The sequence below is a fragment of the Cyrtonyx montezumae genome, unplaced genomic scaffold, assembly GCF_038088225.1.
Source record: "Cyrtonyx montezumae isolate F1298 unplaced genomic scaffold, pur_monq_1.0 scaffold_3, whole genome shotgun sequence".
Taxonomy (NCBI): Eukaryota; Metazoa; Chordata; class Aves; order Galliformes; family Odontophoridae; genus Cyrtonyx; species Cyrtonyx montezumae.
The window spans coordinates 71,961,664-71,983,424 of NW_027072034.1; the positions used below are offsets into that span (position 1 = coordinate 71,961,664).

The following is a 21,761-nucleotide window of genomic DNA, read 5'->3' on the forward strand; positions in this document are numbered from 1 at the left end:
AGAAACCCCAGTACACGTTATATACAAAACACCCGCAATAAACAGCAGCTCACCTGGTAGAAAGACCCAGATATTAAGCTGAAAAGGTCTCATGGAAACCATTTGTGTGCAATTCACCGAATACAGCATAAAGCAATAGGGAACATGATTCATTATAGAAGTGCTTGAGGAAGAAAATAAACCAAACAACCTGCCTATTGAATGTTAAAACAAACTGATGCTAGGTGTATTTGTCAGCAGAGGGTTTGGTTTCCTTCTCAAGGAGTTACTTAAAGTGTTGTGGGAGTCTGGCGTGACACAGAAAGGTTTGGCACTGTGCAGAAGACAAACCCTTCTGCAGAGCGCTGTGCAATCAGTCGTTGGTTGGGAGCATAAGTAGAGCACGGGGTATTTGGAGGGAAGCCTCAGTTCAGTTCCAGCTGCCAGAGCTGCAATGTGGTTGGCAAGGAAACATCGAAAATGGTCAAAGTGGAGAAGGAGGTGTTCAGCCTGCAAGAAGCTTGTAGTTCTGGAATGAGCTCTTGTAGACTGAAGGAAAAGGAAACATGAAATCTACGAGACCGCATTTCACTGGCAGCCATTCCTGTGACAAGGTCAGGTTGCCTTTTAGTAGCACTGCTTCCTATGCCACCTCTGTTGCACTTGCAACTAGCATGCACCTGTGCAAATAACTGGCTCCTTGTCACCCGCTGTGGGCTTTGTGGCAAGCTTGTCTCCTTTCCTCTGTTTTTGACTCCTCAGTAGGAACATTCTGAAGTACCCCACTTTGTCTCATAAAAGGGAATGTAGTAAAAATGCTGATGGGGCAGCAGGATTCTGCAGGAGTAGAAAGAGAGCACTATCTTATTTTTCACTAGTGACTTGCCCTAATCTCTCATTGCTCAATGTTCTGTAAACTGCTTTTAGCGCTCCTGTTCCCTCCAGCATTTTCTCTCCCAATAGGTACTTACTAGAAAAACGTGAAATGAACATTTCTGTGTTGTGTCCTAGCAAGATAAACAGCTCAAGCAACAAAATATCCCACAAAGATGGTGGCATGATGCTTTCAGACTCTGGCCTACCCTGCTGTGTATGTGGATGAAGAAATAAGGTAACGGGCTCAGCTGGTGGTTCTGTGGACAGAACAAAAGGGAAAAACAAAACAAGCCCATTATATTTAGGACAGGGTTAAGTCAGCATGTGTAATTGCTTAGGAAGCTTGGTGGGGCTTGGGATTTTTTCCACTCTTTTCCCCTCAGAACGAGAAACTGTGTTGTCCTACACAGTAGGCAAGAATATCACCTGGGTCAGATGAGTCCTATCCGGTGTTAGCATCCTGGCTGAGAAGAGTGAATGCTGACAGAAGGCAGCAGCATTCAAAGCAAAGTGAATCCCTGTGTCACCATGAGAGACTCCCCCCAAAAACGGAGAACTTACTCTAACAAGTATTCCTAGGTGAATGTACAAACAAAAGCAGATTTGGGAAGCGAGGCCCTGACTTCAATTTCATTGCTGTTGGTACACATAATTTAACCACTCATTGTTACAGGCATTTAAAAGGGGCTGTATGACAAGTGTGAGTAGAAAGGAGTGCATATGAAGCTTGTGTGCGTGCATATGCATGCATACCATATGCTCACGTGTATCACCACTATCAGTGGAGTGTTCCTTGTGTGGTACGCCCCTATATCTGGAGCAGTGCGATGGAGGAGCTGTGTCACTGGGTTAGTGAGGCCTTCCTTTCAAGAGAGAAAGGTTACGAGAACTTCTCCCACTGCTGTACGTAAGCAGCATTAGCTGTTGGGTATGCCGTCAGTACGTATCATTCCCTACAAAGTCTCAGTGAAAACAAGCAGGAGGTGTGCATTATTTCCACCTTGAGGTGCTTTCTCCTGAAGAGTGTGCATTACCACCTCGTTAGGGGAGAAGAGAGATCACATCACCTGTCTGTAACCATCAAGTCTAAGTCCAAACTTGGCCCACACTGAACAGCACTAGCAGATACTGGTGCGAGTCTGAGCATAAAAGAAGTTCTGGCTGCTCCCAGTTACACCATGGAGGCACGGCCTGGCATGACATTGTGTGCTGGGGTCCAGGGCCAGCTGTGCGATGCTAGAGGGGTGGGTGGATGTGGGCTACCTGCCAGGGCTCTGCAGGGCCCCCATTTCCATAGAGGCAGCAGCTGATTATCCTGAGTTCTCGAGCTGGCATGCCGGGGGAGCACAACGCTGAAGACCTTCTAACCTGTTGCAGGAACACAGAGGTTCTTCCCGTAGCTCCTGTGCCATAGGTGGGTATTTGTATTCATTCACACAAGATTACGTTGTCAGTCTTCTTGAGAAGGTTTTTTTTTTTACTGCTCAGTCCGAAGTCATCCCCTTTCAGAGAGCCTAAGGGTCAACACAGTAAGCATTGCTGTAGAGAACGGTGGGGACTGCAGCGCAGAACACACAGGACAAGAAACCTGAGGGAGACAGAAAAAGAGATCTTACTGATTTTTTCCCCCTCCTCCTTTATTCTGAATCTAAATCAGAATGTGGCAGATCTGAGACAAACGTGGATAGTCTGCTACAGTCCACAAGAGGGCTCCTGTTACGGTAAAAATGGCAGTACAGAAGCAGCTCAAGGCCAGCGCTGCAGCAAGCTGCTGGCTCCGCACCTGCTTGGTGTGAAAACCTTCGGACCATACACAGGTGCCATCCCCCTGTGAAGAGAGGATGACTAATGAATTTACAGCCTTATTTAAGCAGCAAAAGGACGTGGTTCAGCGTGTCATAAAGTTACAAGATTACACAGGCTACCACTAAACAAGTAGTACATTGTCCTAACATACAGCTTCCAGCCCTATCCATAAAAAAGCAGCTGTTCCAGGCACTGGAGTTGGAAAATACCAGCTGCTTACCAAACAACAACAACAAATGCTTGGAAAACGTTAATAAAAAAGAGGAATGTGGCAGAATGGATTTATCCAGTAGGTGAACTCCCATCAGCGAATGGTACTCACAAAAGCCCCCAGAATTCATGCTAACCAAGGTTTTAGTATCTGTTCCAGATAGGGCCTTCCCCAGAGGAAAATATGAGTGGGTGGTCAAGTTTGGAAATGAGAAAAGTGGCTTGAATTATAGTTTCCCCTTCTTTCCACCTCAAAAATTCTAAGCCTTCAGATTACTGCAACACAGCTTGAAAAATTTCATGACTTTTGGGACTATCTAGCTGTTATTCTGTGCTATCACATGCTGGCAGTTCAGCACATCCTGGTGAGACCAGGAAAACACAGACACCTGGATAACGAGACAAGAAGTAACTGTTAGCTGTTTAACTTTCCTTAAGTTTCCTGACTTAGCAAACATCTTTGGAGGACACAGCTCTGAACGTTTTAGCTTGAAAGCTAAAATGTATATGATGCTTTGAAGTCATAAACCCTTGGCAAGTCAGACTCTTCTCTGGCCGTTCCTGTACCACCCTTCACAACACCTCACATCAAGAGTAACTCCTTTTAAAAGGCAAGTGTTTCCTGTGCAGGACTTAGAGAAGATGTTTTTCCTTCTCTTAATTCGTCCAGGTGCTGAAGGGAATGCAGACAGCTCAGAAGCAGGCTGGTATTAGTAATTTTGCTGGGAAAGCCAGAGTTGTTACCGTTTTGTTCCCTTCTCCCTCACCACTATTAGGGCAATCCTTCACTTATCTGATTGCTGATGCTCCCATGTTTATCCATTAGATGAGGCATGTGGCTTGCAGGCCATCAGTCAGAAGTAGCCTCTAGGGGATGAGGCCACATGTGAGACTAGCAGGTGGATGAGCTCTTGCAAATGAGTCCAGTAAGAAAGAAATTAAAAGAGTGCCCAGTCCTTAGCTGGAAGGCCTGTAAAACACAGGGCTCTCCCAGTGTCAAGGGATGTCACTGCAAATCCCAGTAGATGGATGACCTTACTGCAACCCACCCTTCAGATACTAGCCTGTGTCTTTATTCAGTTTCAGAGGAGACACTAACAGACAAATCTGTCAGATGTTCATTTCCTTTCTTCTCACTCAATTCACTCACACCTATACCCTAGAAATGACTTAAGTACAGAAGTAAATGCCATAAAAACTTGCGTACCATCCATGCGGAGTCCATTCAAGAGAGAAAAGGCCACAGAAGCCTGGGAAATTAGATCCTCTAACATTTTTCACTGGATTAATTTCTAGAAACGTGAAATAATCTTAAAAAAGCAATGCCTCACAAGCAATACAAGTCTCATCTCATACCAGGGAAATATCACAGGGCTGAGTTGGTGTAACGCTATAACATGATGGAAAGCATAGCAGTGATAGCAGAATAGCAAGGTCCTAGGCTACAGCAAGTGAGGCTATGCGTAGTGCAGTAGCCGTAGACACATAAACAGAGAAATAGGCTCTGGTTACCCTTGGAAGGCCACAGGTAGTTAGGGATCTCCAGCAAGATACACTCACCTCCCCTGCAAACTCTTAAATGAGGTCTGGGAAGGGGTGAATCCTGGCTCCACCCCTTCTAGTCACTCAGGTGCACTGCTTGCAGCTGAGCTCCCCAGGGTAGGCCCTGCCTTCAAACTGTTTCAAACTGTGACTCGGCATTTCCACTACAGTTGGCTACTGCTCCTCCACTAAGGGAGGGTGCGTGCTCCTGTTAAAAGCCATACATGGTTTTACAAGCTAGCATTGCACTAGAATCTGAGCCAGAGAGCCTATTGCGTCAAGATAGAAGCAGTGAAATAAAGTACCTGCAGAAGTGGTCTGGTCATAGAGATGACATTTCACATGTCACTTTAGAGCTCTTGGGTGGGTTCATAATTTCTTTCACATCTTCGTCTGCTGACTCTTGATTCTTAGAACAGCGGGAACAGGCTGAAAGACAAGATCCTGCATTAGTGCTTGGAGCTCCAGAATATCTGAAAGTGCTTGTTCTAAATGTCTTCTTCAACAAAGTAAAGCATAACTGAGAGCGGGAAGAGTAGAAAGAAGAAATTCTCAGACAGTAAAGAAAAAATCTTTTAGATCTAGTTCTATTTTTCCTTGGCGGGACTCATCCCTGCAGCATATCTGAACATGACTAGTCCGTAGCCATAGTCTGACCTGATAGAATGGTCTGTCTTTCATACATGTTATCTGTATAATCACACATGGATAAAACTGTACTCATTAGCAGGGAGTTAAAACTCCAGCCTGACACAAAGACAAGCTACCAACCACATGCTAAGATAAGGTCAGCTGGGAAATAAGGATAAAAGTTACATGTCACTAATTGCAGCTAAGTGAGAGAACAGTGGCATTAGCAGAAGGACCCAACAAACCAACCCTGTGAGGTCTTTGAGAAATGTTTGCATCTCAGCATCTAAGACTGGCTTTTGTTTTTATGATTCAAGCTGGATCCCTGTCCTACTACAGTAAATTGTAATTGCACAGACTTTAAGACACTGTTATTGGTTAAATTAATTGGAAAGATGAAAAAAAATGTAGAGAGCTTTCATTCTTAAATTACTACAAAGATGAGCTGGATAGGCTGTAAGCTCCTCAAATCAGGGGGTGTGAACCTCAACAGAGCACCTACATGTTTTGATCACCACAACAATCACACATCTGAGAACTCTTATTTCCGTTTTGCTCTATCTATTCCCTCCCACACTTCAGCTTCTTGAAGCATGGGTTTTCGAGCTCTGAAGTGACTGAGCTTCAAGGCAGCTCTTGGTCCAGCTTTCTCTATGTCAGAGCAACAGAAATACTCTCAGACATATTCTGAGCTCCTCCAGTATCTCTTGACTGGTGATCTGTAGCTATGCCAGCAGGAAGCACATGAAAGATAGACATTTCCTTTCACTGACAGGTGGGAACGCACAGCAGCACCAAAGCGTACAAACTGGGAAGCTGGCTTGAAATGCCAGCTTTGGTTCCTTACAGCTTACACTCAGTCTGCAAAGTGACTATACCAAGCAACACCACCCGACTCAGCAGATTCACTCCATGTGCACATTAGGACTAAATTAGGACTGATGGGACTAAAAGGGAAATTCCACTTCACTCAGCTAAGACCATTGCTAGTACAGGTGATCCCATTCCACACTGGTATGCTTCTTTACATCCTAAAAGCCATCCAAAAAACTCCAGAATCTTATTCCTGTAACGCTAGGGAACCTTTCAATTTCCAAACCTGTATTTATTTAGAGCCAGATCTTTGAATTTCACTTGTTATTTTCACATAAGAAGCTCATTACCCACACAGCTAACAGCACAGGCTGCTTGGTCATAACTTGGTCACAAGATTCACGTTTTCAAATAAGTTACTGCTCTCCCAGTGACACAGCTCTGGGGCACAACAGGTAAGAGCCAGAACTAGTGTCATAGAGGGATGTGAGTGGAAAATGAGGAGGTGCAAAGGTGTTGCTAAGAGAGAGTCTCTGCCTTCCCCAGGTGCTTCCTTTCGTGGTGATAAAGCACCAAAGGTGATCAGCCTAGCCTGGTGTAATAGTCACAGTTTTCTTTTGAAAGACTGTGGTTGGTTAGGAAGGGAAAGCAAACAAACAAACACAGTAACACTGCCTCCATACTCTGACTTGCAAGTGACCTTGCTCAGAATTGAAACAGATTTAACAGGAGATATGAGCATGATGAACTCACAAGTGTTCTTTAATGAGCCAAGTCCTTGCTGCCTAAGGAATGAACATGTTTCCAGTGTGACCATGATGAGTTCAGACTGGTGGCTTTTGGTTTAAGCGTGCTGAACACAGTTTGCCTTCAGCCTTCACTTCTCCAGTGACCTGACAGACCTTGACTGGGTGATACTTACATCATGTTGCAAGGCCTGCTGTCTTTCTGTAAGGCTCCTTTTCAAAGTTACCAACAGGGTGCAGAGAGAACATATATCACTGTTGACTTTCAATACTGGCTGGATGCCTACCAGCCTTCGTAAATCCATTATATTTAGCTGCCTGCATCTTCAGGGGCTTTCTGGTTGGCCAGCTTAGACATGACTAGGATCAGCAGCTATCTGATAAGATCTAGTGAGTTGCCACCTATCCCTGAGGTGCCTAAAGGTCCTCTTTGCAATCACAAAACTTGTGGACAAGTTACTGAAGACTTCATAGTGTGAGACAGGGTACCTCACCTCTGCTCTTTAGGGACCAAGAAAGAGGACAAATCCATGAATCCTGACTGAGGTTTTTCTAAAAGTGAGATGTTGCAGTGCTCAAGTCTTTACAGTGGCACTATACATTCTTGCAATTTTGTCTTTGTGACTTTTCTGAGAGATTGTCCAAGTAGGGTGTATAGATAGATCTTATTTTGGAACTGTTAGTACTCAGCTGCACTGATGAAGCTCACAAAGATTCTCGACATCTTCAAACATCTTAATGCATAAAAAATGGACCTTTCAACTTTTCTGAATGCAACTCTATATATCTCTATTCTTTGGAAATATTCTGGCCTTCTGTCAAAACTCCCAAGGCAATTGGAGTCTCAGCCTGGAACCCTAGTGCAGTGTGCACACAAAACACAGGAATGTCCTGAGCCACACTTAGATTTTGCAACAGTAGATGCAGCATGAAAAACAACAACAACAAAGAAACCAGCAAAAAAAAAGAAAATGAGAAAAAGACACAAGTACCTAGTGTGTCAGTATAGTTTCTATAAACATGTATTTTACATAGTTAATCCACTTAGCAGTAAGGAAAAAGGAGCAATACTTACCATGCCTTGGGAGGTATTTTGCTGCAAGAATGATAGCCAAAAGGAAGGTGATAATGATGATACTTGAAGCAGTAATGACGTTATAAGATGGAAGTGCAGTAGAGATGATGCAGTCATTCGCTTTTGCTGAGGCAGAAAAAATAAAGCATAAGCGTAGGGCCCAACAGCATTTTGTCATTAAGTAAGAGCAGGAAACGTGGTTCAGGCCAAATTCTAACTGGGGTACTCAGTCTGAAAATACACCTATTCAGTAAGCAAACAGACAACACCAGCACCTAAACTATAGAAGCCCTTCATTTTTCCTACATTTACCATATACTGTTTATCATGTCCACAGACTCCACAGTTCTGGATCTGTGTCCATAACAGGACCAACACAGGATTATAAATACTTCTTAAAGCAACTGGTTAGGCTTGGTGGAAAAGGCTGAGCTCTTATCCAGAAAGTTTCCTTTGTCAAACATATACCACAGTTTTCTTACAACTTTCACCAGATTTATGCTTATTTTTTTCCTCTCTGGATTCACAGGCAATGGAAAACGAGATGTCTTTTCATTCTTTTTGGTCAGCACTAGAACAGGTTTCCCAGAGAGGTAGTAGAGTCACCTGGATGTGTTCAAGAACTATTTAGATGTTCTACTAAAGGATGTGGTTCAGTGAGGAAATATTAGTAATAGGTTGATGGCTGAACTGGATGACCTGAAACCTTGACAATTTCATGATTCCATGTATTTAATAAACTTCAGAGACAGTTCAGTGTCAGTGGGTCTGTACCTTTGGCTTTAAACCACTGGAAGCAACTATTCTGATGTTTCAAAATTAGAGTAGATAACAGGCCTTTTTATATACAGTACAGGACAACCCTACTTCAACAGGAAGGACACAGTGGATACCTGTTCTTAAGTCTTCAGATTGTCATCATCTATATTTAGCACAATTATGCATCATCCAACTTCTAAAACTCTACCCTTACATGCTGTACAATCTGGCCCCATTTGTCCCCCCACTGCAGGGTTTGCCTCCTATGCTTACCAGAAGCTGCGTTCTGTCCAGAACTACACATGCATGAAAGACTTGTTTTGAGGACTATTTTCATTGTGCCAAAGTAGGAGTGGTTGCACTTTTTAAAAGTCTAAAGGCAAGGGCTTTGTGACTGTGTTCTCTTCACTGACTGCACCCTTCACTGAGTGTGTGACAGCGTATTACTATTATTACTTTTTTTGTCACTCTCCTTTTCTCTGTAGTATGATATTCATAACCTTCTCCTATGATGATCTCTAGGGAGATACACACTACATCCAGCAATAACCAATATTAATGAAGCCCTGGTTTCTGGCATTTGTCCTGAAGCTGACTGGCACCTCTCCTCATGAGCCCCTTTGATTTTAGAAAGGCTGATGAATAAGGTATAATTCCATGGAGAAAAACAAAACAAAAAACAAACAAAAAACACCACAACAGCATTTCTCTAGCTTCCCTTGAAGATGTCTGCATCTCTACAACAAAAACTTCAGACATATTTTAAAATACTTTTTCACTTGGCAATAACAAAGCCAAAAGGATTTTTTTTTATAAAATTGCTGCAAATCCCTTTCTGCTGCAAAACACGTAGACTGCAGAGCGCTGCCTTGCCTCATGCTGTTTCCACTTGCCCTTCAAGCTTTTCAAGGCACAGACTTCTCTATTACATTATGGCTTTTAAGCCAAGCACAGTGATAGAATTCTATCTGTTTGAGTTAACTTTATGTTAAAGATGTGTATGAAAGCGGTATTTTGTCTAGACCCCCAGCTGACTGTTTCTGTCACTGAAGCAGGAACAAACATGCTGAAATTACAGATTTCCTCATTTCACAAGCCTTTGAGATACAAGCATTTCTCAAGTCCATCCATTCGAAATACCAGGTCTGTTTCAGACTACTGGCAACAAGAGTTTGCTGGTACAGAGGGGCACTGAGTGGTGGCAGCCTCAGCCTGTGATAGCCACTGGGGCTGACACCACCCAACCACAGCAGGATCCAGCCACCCTGTGGGCCCAGCTGTGGCTCACAATAGAGCAGCGGGAAGCCTGAGCTCTCTGCTCATCAGTCAGTCAGTGTTGCAACTCTCCTCTCCCACCCCTGCTTTCTTAGAGCCATTGAACTACCTTGGCGTGCTGCTCACAGGATCATTGGGTCATCCTTGCACAAGCACACACAGAGGTCTACCAGCCTCTCAAAGAAAGATCTCAGCAGGTTCAACAAAGTACTTCTGTAATACAAACTTCAATGGCTGCTCCAAAAATAGTACCTCCTATGTTATGATGTTTGCCCACAACATCACAGCAGTAGAGGCTGAACCTTCCCACCAATATACTGTTACGTGTTGTTGCCATGCAACATGTGGCAGCAGAGGGGCACTGCTACAATAGCATCTGACGTGGAGATGCATTTGAAGCAAAGGTGTGTCACAGAATTCCTCCATGTGGAAAGAGTCACACCCATTGACATTATTGATGCTTGCTGAACAATTTTGGAGACCAAACTTGATATGAACACAGAGAAGCAGTGAGTGGTGCATTTCAGAAATTATTCTGATCACAGCAGCTGTGAAACAGGGTTACCTCCACTAGTGCAGACTTGTGATGAGCATGACATACAGGCTCTTGTTCATCACTGTCAAGAACGCACAGCTAACAGTGGCGACTACACTCAAAAGTAGTGTTCTATAGCTAAAACTTTGCTCTGCCAATTAGTGGTATTGTGCTCTTTGTTCTAGTTTCCACAGAAATAAATAGGTGGTATTATTTTTGGAGCAACCTACATAGTATGAAAACCTACCTAGAAGCAAACTGGTGGACATGACAAAGTCATCATATTCAACGAAGCAAGTGAAGTTGATATCTTTGGTCACGTTGAGCCACAGTGTACCAGTGACGTTGTATGGGCTGAGGCTGGACTCCGACTCCCAGGTGGTATTCAACACCACAGACACATTGTTCAGGACTCCATAGATTCTGGGCTTGGGGAAACCTCCATGAGAAGAACACCTTACCACCATTTCTGTTGATTCACATGAACTAGCAGTTATTTTTCTTTCTATGTTCGGCTCACTGAAGTCAGCTGAAGAGAGAAGGATTTAGAAACTATTTAGAAACCCGTGGTCAATGAGAAGAGTCTCCTACAAGACATTCTTCTACTATCATAATCTGGCCTTTCTTATGTCTTAGCTCTGGCAGCTTTTTCTGTAGACTATAATCAATCATCTATAGCCTATTACAGATAAAAGAGAAAGGGGGTTTCTGGAAGGCAAGAAATTGGAGTATTTATGGTGAGGAAAAGAGATTTGTTGTTGCACGTTTGTCACGTGGTTAACTTCTCAGCCGTCAGTCACAATCCCCTCCATGGGGAGAGAAGGTTCTGGCAATTCAGTTCCCTATTTTCTTCTTGGCACCCAAAAAGACCACTGAATTTGACTTCTTACACAAATATCCATCATTCATTCACACAGGTCAGCAAGCAGTGATCAGATCACAGGAGCCTGGAATTATTTTTTCACTGAGGAATTTCAATAAAGGGGTGGGGGCGGGAAATGCTCCTTTACCAACTTGCTCAGAGAATCTCTCTGCTGCTAAAGGTATTCAAATGTATATATAAATACATAAGTATGTTAGCAGCATCTCTGCTTTTGGTTGAAACCAACCACCACATAAAGCAGTGCAAATGGAAAATCATGTCAATGGAACTTTTTGTAGCCTCCAAGAAAAGATTCAGATTCATTCTGAGCAACTTGGATGAGGAACTTGAGTGGTTTCTTTGAGGTAAAAAGGCTCAAATCTCCACCTAAGCTCAGCCTTGGGTTGTGGAGCTGCTGCACAGTCCATGTGCAGGTCAGCCCCCAGGAACTACTGCTGTGGCACAGAGGAGCCTTACGGGGGGGCTTAATACACATTCTTGCTCTTTCTCTCAGACATTCTCCTGGAAGCCTATCTGCTACATTATGCTGAAAACATCAAGAAGTGTCCCTTCTCCCTAGCAGTTGACACTAGAAAGCCTCCCATGTGGGGAGGCAACGCACCTACCAGTAACAAAGAGGGTCACAGGCTCTCCGCACAGAAGGTGGGATCCAGGTTTGTCCGGTGAAGACTGGAGGCTCTGAACAATACATTGGTAAGGGCCTCTGTCCAGGATTTCCACACCATAGATCCACAGGGTGAGGTTCTTCAGGTCCAGCTTTGTCCGGTTGACATAGCGTGAGTGTTCATGGATCTTTTCCCCCCCTGAGTAGGCCAGCACCACATCTGTGACGTTCACCTGCCAGTACACCCTGTAGTTTTGCAGGCTCTCAGAGTTGGGAATTTTGTAACAACAAGGCAGGCCAACCTTTTCCCCTACTTTGCTTTTGGCCACTTTCTTCTCCTGTGCGCAGCCTGTTGAGGGGCAAACAAAAGGCAGTGAGACAGTGGTACAGCCTTAAGCCAAGGCCTGTTGCACAGAGCTCACCTATTTCAGCCCACTCTGCACCCATTAATGTACCTCAGCCTTCCATCTGCTGAGTAGTTTACTTCTTCAGCTCTGTGCTGAGGGGAGGACTGCCTTAGCAATGATTTTTTATGTGATGCTCCAATCCTTCTTAGGACTTAGGGCACATAATTACTTCAGTGTGTGTTACTGAAGGCAAAGGCAGGAGACTTGCCTGGACAGAACTTGTGGTAGTACCTTGAAAACCACACCCCAAAGTAAAAAACTGCCACAATAGCCATGGGAAGGGATAAAGACAGACATGGCCCATATGCTGCTTCCTCTGCTCAGTGTTTAGCAAGTCTGTGTCCTAGCCCTTGTGTTCCCTGCTTCCACACTGGGCCACAGTAGATAACATGCAAACAATCACAGACACCCCCAAACTGCCCACACCTGTGTCAGTGTGGTATCTCAGCACACAGGCACGTGCCCAGGACAACAACCTGGGACCCTTGCAAGAGGGAAGTTACAACAACTTTGGCCATCTTAGCAGTAATCCTCCATTTTGCATTATTGCTTTCCCTCTTTCCTTCCTCTTTTCAGTGGGTGAGTGCTCACCAGTACCAGGACCAGAAGTACAAGGTAGTGGCCCAGTCAGGAGCTTCTGTCATAGCTAGAAGAGCAACATAGAACAGATGTGCAGTCCTGTGCTGCAGCAAGTCCAGAGCAGATGTGTCTGCTTCTGCCTGGGTCTACGCAGCCTCTGGGATGATACTCATCCTCTTCACACCCTTATCCAGAAGACTGGATTGTTTTGTGACTGGGTTGTTTTGTGTTTGCTCTGCTTTCCTTGGCCTCATGCTGTCATCACTTACATCCAGGAATCAGAAATGACTCCCAGACCCCACAGTCAGTAGCAACATGGCACACCAACCTGAGCCTAGTGGAGCTCAGGATGTACTTTGAAAGCTTCCAGGTGCTGGATGGAAACAGGCAGCACTCAAGCACATCCTAATTCTGTATAGCATAACACTATAACATGATGGAAAGCACTGCAATAATAGCAGGGTGGCAAAGTCCTAGGCTACTGCAAATGAGGATGTGCTTAGTGCAGCAGCCATGGACACATAAAGCAAATGAAGAAAACCTGCTTACCCTTAGAAAGCCTCAGATAGGCAAAGATCTCCAGATGAGATAACCTCACCTCCACTGCCAACCTTTAAATGAGGTCTGGGAAGGGGTGGATCCTAGATCCACCCCGTTTGGTCACTCAGGTACACAGCATGCACCTGAGCTCCCCTAGGTTAGCCCTGCCTTCCCACCAGGTGCTTCAGGCCATGACTCAGCACTTCCACTATAGGTAGCACTGAGGGTTGCATGCTGATGTTTAGCAGTCCCAAGACCAGAACCTGAAATGAGCTTTCACCCTGTTCTGTCTGCATGCTTTACAACAGACCTGTAGGAAATGAAATGGTTTGTTGTAATACCCGTTACAAAAATTTGAACATGGAGCTAAATAAACAAATTCTCACTGAGCTGCTTTCCCCCTCCCCATTCAGCCACCTCATTGATCTTCCAAAGGGAAAGGTCTGACAGACGCAGACACAATTTTCCCCTCTACCTGTACTTCCTCTTATGATGAGTGCAGACCAGAGCCACCGGGCAGGGGCAGATCAGGAACCCACTCATCCCACTGACCTGTTTCAGCCCACTGATCCGCGTCAGCTCACTGGCCTGTGTCGGCCCGCACAGCCCACTGACCTGTAGCAGCCAGGCACCAGCAGAAAATGGTAGAAAAAGCCATTCTTGCTCAGGCCAAGGCCCGACACACCGAGCTAATCTTTAGCAGTCATAAACTGACAGACTTCTTTACATCAGTGGCTTAGTCACTACTGATGTAGTGACCAATCCCTGTCCCTCTGGGAACGCACACATATCTTTGGCTCCTGTAGCAACCCATGGCAGTGAGGTCACGGTTTGATTCCATACTATGTGAAAAAGCACTTCTTTCCATTTGCCTTCCAAGTGACCCACTCTGGGCTGTGATTCTTGAAATTCCTCCCACTGTGTATCTGCATGCATTGTGTGTGGGTCTGCTTGTGTTTTTCCTCAACAACACCTTTGCTTTTTGACACGGTTCAGCTGTTGTGCTGGCAAGTTCTCCAAGAGCAGACAGTGAAACTTTGGGATTGTGGATCCTGAACATGACAATGCAGTTGAGTATGTATTTATTTTCTATTTCCTTTTGCAGCAGCAGGGGAAGAGTAGGCGTACAGAAAATGTCAGTGTGACGGCACATCATGGGTTGCATGAGGTTCTCCGTGCCTTGCCCCTAAGAGACTCCTTTTGCCACCAAAAGGAGAACAAAAACCTCCACGGCTGTACATATACAAGAGCTGGAAACTCCTGCTGATGTCACATCTACCCTTACAAGGCACTGCAGCCTTGAAACTGCAACCTGAGTGCCGAGAGCCTGAAGGAATCAAAGTCCATCAAGAGTCATTCAGCCCCACAAAAGTCCCCCTTCACTTTAAAGGTGAACTACAAAGCAAAAATGAAAACTCAGTTCTGTCCCATTTCTGTGCTGTACGCTCACTGTAGCCAGGCTATGGGGGAGGCATCCACCATGGAAATTATTTTTAATGACTTTTCTAGAAAAAGAAATAAGCCAGCCTCCTGCCCTTGGTGAAGCCCAGCCGTTCCCTCACTGTGTATTTATGTTGCTCCTCACTGTCAGCCTGACCCTTACTCCTCAGGCAGAGAAGCATGCTCCATTCAAAATGCTGCTGAGCTGCATTAGATCCCCAAAAGCAGGTCTAATTGGAACAGAAAGGTGAGCTTAGAGGAAAAGCATTGTTTTTGTGAGAGTCGGAAAGCAAGAAGGCCGTTGGGTCTTCATTTTTCGTCTTTCACAAAATCTTCAACAAACCCACATAGAGGGAAAGACCCTGCCTGGTGGCTCCGGAGACCTTTTTCCCTCTGGAGGCAGCACATAAGGCAGCACATCTGCACACCTCTTCAGCTGGCACTTCTGCAAAAAGCTCTCAGGCAAACTGTCAGGCATTTATATTAGCTTGAACATTAAGAAATTTCAAAAGACTGAATCTTTAAAGGGCTAAACTCTCCCTGTTCATCTTTACCCCAGCTAGTTTTACTGGTGAGGGCTTTCAGAGATTTTCATGGCAGACGTCCTTTGCAACACTTGACTACTGAAAGAAATACCTGAAGCTAAACCAGTGAGCATACTGAAAAGAGCCCGTCAGATGCTCAGATAACTTCTATGTGGAGACACTGGGATGAAGTCACTGCCTTGCTGTGTGTTTCACTACAGAGACCCCACAAAATGAGAAATACCGCACAGCCTGCAGCATAATCTTCAGTCATGACTTGCTGCTTCTGTCCAGCCCTCTGCCACTCTGCACTGTTCCAGCAAAGCAAAGCAGCTGCCGTCTGAGTTTGGTTAGCTTCTGTCACAGTGACCTCCTGGCAGGTCATGTTCAGTTACTCATCCCAGATGTGGTGGGAGAGCAGAGAGCTCCTTTGAGTTCTGAAGAAAACCTGCCTCCCACTTCATTTGGCTGCAGCTCCATTCAGTCTCATTTCCTCCTACATGCTCATGCTTGTCAGTGTGCCACATCAATGAGGATAGGATTATTCCTAGTTTACAGTGATGTCATGGCAGGCCCCAGACGGGAAGAGGGTTGGAAGAGGTTTTCTAAACGTTCAGCTCTTCTTGCTTCTGCGGTGTAACAGCAGCGTGAGCTGTGCTCCCCACCTCTGTGTGCCTCCATCTCCACAGCCACACTCCTAACAGAGCTGTAACTGCCCTTAGAGAAAAAATCCAATGGTTCAGGCTGTGAAAACCAGAGACCTTCCTGAATCTACTGGCATTTCACGCCCTCCTTCCGTGCCGTGAAAGCAGCTGGAATGGCACAGGAGGTCACACTGAAACTGAGTCTCTGCTCTGACAAAAACCCGGCTTTAACGTGAAAGAAACTCTGCTGATCACAAAAACTTCCATGATCTGTGATTAGCAACTAAGAAGAAGAAGGGGAGTCTAAAATGCTTTGGTGAAGGGGCTCAGAGCAGCACCAGGGCTGCAACAGCCAGCCGGTCCTCCCTTTGCTCCTGCCCTCCCCAGCCCTGCCTGGGAACTTCTTGAGATAAAAATCTGCCATTCTCTGAGTCACGCTGGCCCTGTGCTGGGACAAGCCCACCGCCTGGGTATGTCCAGTCTGCTTTGCTTATAAAATGAGTAAGACTGCAACTCCTGTCATTGCAAGTTAGTTGGCAAATGTCTAACCTTGGCACTAGATGGGCCGTCTCTGAGTGAGGGGCTGGAGATAGGATACCAAAGAAAGTACTTGGGAGATGATGGCATTGACCAAATAGTTTCTTAATATTTCCCCCTTTGCTGCAGAGTCCCTCTATGTGGGTGAGCTATAGGAAGGAAGGGGTGGAGGGCATGCTCACGCGTTGCTGCACGCTGGGGATAGAAGGACATTTCTGACTTGGGGAAGGAACAGAGGGAAGTCTGTCTGAGCCTTCCCCTTCTCCATTCCCAGCACCGGGAGTGGGTGACCCAGCCAGAGGAAAAGGCAGGGGAAACACTGAATCTAAATGCCTGCAGAGGATTTGCATATTTTAGTTCCTTTTGAGATGAAATTCCTGCAACTGGCTGAAAGCTCTTACCATTCCCAAGTTCGAGCAGAAACTGGATGTGGCAGTTGTGTAAGACAAGCCTTTGGGGGGGGATTTGTAGCACACAAAGACAAAAATAAACTTGTTAATTTTCTTCCCTGGAGACCGTGTCCCTCATTGACTATATCACTTTGTATTTCTCTGTATTTATCCCCCAGCTGGAGACATCTTCAGATGATTCTATGGACTCTTCCCATGCCCTGCACTGTAAATACTGCTATTTTCACAGCAAAGCTTTGGAAGTCAAGGTCCCCCCACTGCTGAAGGCCCTGGTCCCTTCAGTGCTTGCTAAACCTCACACGCTCCCCACGTAGCCAGCTCCTCTTGAGACTAACAGGAATTGAAAGCGCCCAGCAACCAGGAAAAGCAAGCAGCATGCCTTTCACGTAAGCCTGCTCAGAATTTGAAATAAAACTTTTTTCTCTTTTTTTTTCCTCCTGAAATACTTGTCTACAGCACCATTTACCTGTGCAGGTGTGCCCTGTCTGTTGGGCACATACAGCTACATGGCAGGGTCCCTGCTGTAGAGAGAGCAGCAGTGTGCAGGTGCCCCTTATAACATATGGTAGCATCTGGGGCTTGCCAAGGCATGGGCACCTTTAGTGCACAGCTTAGCTGGAGGTGCCACCATTACCGAGCACTCAGCACTTTTATTTTCAGCCAGGCAATCCCTCAGGACTAATGATGTTTTAAAAGCATAACAGTGAAAAAGCAGAAGCAAAGCTCGTGGCATTTCCGTGTTGGGAAAGATTTACATACTCTCAGACAACCTACTGAGACTCCTGAGAACGGTGCCCCTCCAAGGGGACAGAATGGCTGCAATCAAAGTTCATGTCCACAAAAAGAAGACCGACTTCTTTTCACCAAGCAAACACACTTCAGTGAGTCTAAGGCATTTGCCTTGCCACATCAGCACGAAGAAAAACATATTTAAGGCATACAGGTAAGGAACACCTTAGAAAGGAAGGAGGGGTTCCCCAGGTGTGGGAGTTCTCCTCCAGCCTGGCCTCCAGCTGCAATTGGATGACAAACTTGGCTCAGTGTCACAGCCTTCTCACATAGAAAAAGGAGACCTGGCTCCCCCTTCTCTTCCAACCCCATGTGCTTGCTCTGCTTTCTCTTCAGGGCTCCCTAGAGGCTTGGTCAGTGTCCCTCACTGGCACAAAACAAGGAAAAGAAAAAGAGACTTTCTGGCAGGCTTGTAGCTGGATGAACCCATGGTCAGAGAAGGGCCAGAGCCAGCATGAATGAGGGGACAGGAGCAGGATTTGTGTCAGGTCACCTACACCATCCGACCACGCTTCAGCTCAGGCTTGAGGCAGCCGTGAGCTGGAGTGGTGTGAGGGCATGCAGGGTGGCCTCGGGGTGTAAAAATTTCAGCCCCAAACTTTGCATGTTTAAATTCTCCAGACAGGCTTTACAGCAGGTTTCGCTCTGGATAGACAGACACAGTTCTGCTGCTTTTGCTTTTCAAAGATATTTCTGCATATCTGGAATCGGAGTAGACATAAACTCATCCAGAAAAAGAAAGACAAAAAAAAGGCCAAAGACAGCAAGAGCAATAAGACAGAGACTCCACTTACATCCACTGGTGGAGTGAGCAAATCTCATACACAAAGAAAAAATTCTTCCATGGCTGCCATATAATTTGCCTTCAGAATAGCCCATGCTGGAGCTGGCACTACAATTAGGCACAAAGCACCTGGTGCTCATTACCAGCCCACCAATATTCAGGAGAGGCCATGAAACAGGTAATCTTCCTTACCCTCTGTACTCCTCTCTGAAACCCAGGTCCTCTCTGAGCTCCTTACTGGTGGTAAGATGTGAGGGGAATTTCCAGAGTTACTTGTGAGCAAACATTCCTTTGCCATGCTGAGGAAAGTGAATATTCCCCCCTCCCTTCCCCAGCTCTACGATAATTCTGAAAAGCTGTAGGGATTTCCCTCAAAACTTCCCAAAAAATTTCATAACTGGGAAGAACCAAAACCTGGACAGTCTCTGGTAGTTGAAAAGATCCCAAGAAAGCTGAAAAGGAATACTCTGTGGACCAGATCACGGGTGGTTGGTCCCCGCCATCAGTGCTGCTGCCATCGTGGTAGGGACTGGCCATTTTGGACCACTTTGAGTGATGTTTTCCCAGTATAACAACCACACACTGAGATGGAGGACATAACCATCCCTCAAGCAGTAGGTAGGTGTGAAGGTGCAATGGAAGCAGAAAAATAAGCCCATGGGGATACCAGCAATAGACCATAAATAAATAACTTTGCGCTATAATCAAGGCTGTAATTGAGGCTGTTCTGCTGCTTTTCCACTGCCCTGAGACAGCAGGGCATTCGTGCACATCAGCATCTCCAGCAGCAGATGACATTTCAGGAGCAGCTCTAAATTACAGTGATATTTCAGCACGTCACCTCAGGTGAAGCTCAGAGCAGGAAAATTCAATTTATTTATAGACAGGTAGGTAGGTATATGTATTTACTTAGGTAGCTTGGGCATGCATAGTTTCCATGCAATACAGTCTTCAAATCACCATTTTTAATTATTCTCTCCACTAATGCCCTCTACTGCTACAAATGTCACAATCTATCCTGATATTCCCTATATTACTGTTTTACTTACAGTATACAGAGGGTACCTGCACTCATCCTAGCACACTCTTTGTCCTTCAGAGCGCAAAGGTATGGAAGCACCAGGACACCTGGTCTAAGCCCAAGGATGACAGATGTACCCACAGGTGCTGGGTGCCCATGATATAGGAGATCAACAGTCTCAGGTGGGGTTGGTTCTGAAGTCATGGCAGGGTCATGGCAGCTCCTAGGGCTGTAGTGCTCTGCCACAAGAAGATCAGAAGCCAGTCTTTGTGTCTCTGTGGGAGGCCTAGGGAAGGCATCACCTGCAAGTCCTAGTAAAGCTCGCATGTGATACCTTACCATGGAGTTTTAAGGATCACCAGTGAAGGAATACCCCTTTGGGGGAAGAAATGTGGCAGGGTTCATATGTGTGCATACAGAGGGAGAAAGAAAGCATGTGGGCTGTGCTGTCCTTGTCAGCCTGCCTGAGGCACCAGGGCTTCCACAAACTCACTGTGGGACAACGCTTCCAGAACAGCTTTTTGTACCCTGACAAATCAAACCCTGCAATTCTGCAATCAATCAGGTTTAGAAAAGTAACTCAGCAACAGGACAACCAAAATCAATGCCTTGTGTCTCCCAGCCTGCTCCCCAAGCCTCACAGCTGATGGATTGTTTGCTGATTGCAGCATGGGCAAAATATGCCCATGTCTGATGCGCAATTTGCAAGCACAGAGGCCAGGGAAGGAGCGCGGGGAAGATGTGAGAACGAAGAGCTCACAGGGGGGGTCCTGAGGCTGCTTTTTCATCATCCAGCCCTGCAATTTCATCCCTGCTGAATTCTCTGAGTTTTGCTTTAACATTCTGAGACTGAAAGTCAAAATGAAACCCAGCGGAGAGTATCAAATATCTCGCAGTTCCACAACACCACCATGAAAAGCTTCCTTATTTTGCAGCACTTGATTTTTAAACAAAGCCCTAGTTCGGCCCCGGTTTGCTTCAGAGTTTTGTTATCTGCAATGAAACTCCAGGACTGCTGGCAAGCCCAGCCTGTGAGCACAAATCCCAGCTCTGGAGTGAGCATTGTGTGCTTACAAGGTTAGCATTTCACACATCTCACAAGAATCAACTCAAGCCCCTTGAGGTCTGAGTGATCTGCGGGCTTTGGCAAGTGTTGTGGCCCATACTGGGGTCAGCCATCACTGTCCTCTGACACAGAGCTGCCCAAGGGACCCCTTGTTGCCCTGTCTCCCCACCACAAACTCACTTTCAGCAATCCAAAAATCTCCAGAACCTGCTGCACTGCAGGAGCCCAGGAGGCAGCAGCTTGTTTGTCCCCTCAGACCCAGCACAGTTTCTTCCCCACCAGGCAGGATTCTGCCATAAACACCCTTCATCATCCCACTCCGACAGCACCATCCCAGCAGCCATGAGCTCCTGTGTCAGCCAGGGAGTGGCTGTAAGAATGCCTCAGCCATCTCAGCCATGACAGAGGAACTTGAGGAGCCCGAGCTGGCCCCAGCCAAGCCACCCTCATGGGGGAACACCACGATGCAGATGCTTTGCTTACCCAAAGTAATGCAGTGGAACACAACGAGTCCAAGCCCAAGCCACCTCTTCAGGGGCCAGCTGGCTGGCACTGGCAGGCACCCCATCTTCATGCAGTGCTGGGCTGGCAGCCGGAGCACCCGCAACCTCCTGTCACCTGCTTCCTCTTCAAGAACACACTGGCACAGGCCTCACTGAGTCTGTTTCACTCTCCGTCCCCTTGATCTTCAACCAAGCAAGCAATGCCACCACCTGTGTGGTGGGAAGGAGGCAGGGGCTCAGCACTTGGCCACAGGTCACCGCTGAACAATCCTGGCTTCCTCTGCTGGGCTGTGGGACGCTCGCTCCTCTACAGGCGCTGGGAGAAGGCTGGGCAGAGCGTGGGTGCCGGTGCTGATAAGCTGACTCACGCCCACCCGCAACTTCCTTCTGGGGCATGCACAAGGGCGGGCGCCCGCAGACATGGCCCCAAAGGGCTGCCCGGGGAGTGGGAGCCACCCAACCCCAAAACAGAGGGGCCAGAGCGTGTAGGTCTTGGGAGCGAAGGAAGGGCTCCTGCGGGTGCTGGGTGTAGCGGTGAGGCGGCATGAGGTTAGGCTGGAGATAGACATCTTACGCCACACAGGGAATAATCCTATAAAAATTGAAACTGGAATAAATAAGAATAACAAATGATTTGGAGTTGAGCTGGGTATAATCAGGTAAGGAGTCATCGAGCTTGCTTTCACTGAGAGCGTTATAGGAAAGCACCTCTGTTGCACGGCTGAGTGCCAGCAGGGAGCAGACGCAAGGCCGCAGCCTTGGCACTCTCCTGCTCACTTCATGC

At 46.3% G+C, this 21,761-nt stretch overlaps 1 protein-coding gene across 1 annotated transcript; it reads right to left on the reverse strand.

The window, feature by feature from the left end:
* Positions 1-1,727: 1,727 nt before the first annotated feature.
* Positions 1,728-21,304, reverse strand: CD80 (CD80 molecule). Its single transcript, XM_065741926.1, has 6 exons — positions 20,958-21,304; positions 11,735-12,082; positions 10,494-10,775; positions 7,678-7,803; positions 4,719-4,842; positions 1,728-2,443 (listed from the first exon to the last, which is right to left on the reverse strand). Exons 1-5 carry the CDS (start codon positions 21,046-21,048, stop codon positions 4,736-4,738), a joined length of 954 nt encoding a protein of 317 aa, XP_065597998.1. The 5' UTR covers positions 21,049-21,304; the 3' UTR covers positions 1,728-2,443; positions 4,719-4,735.
* Positions 21,305-21,761: the final 457 nt, after the last annotated feature.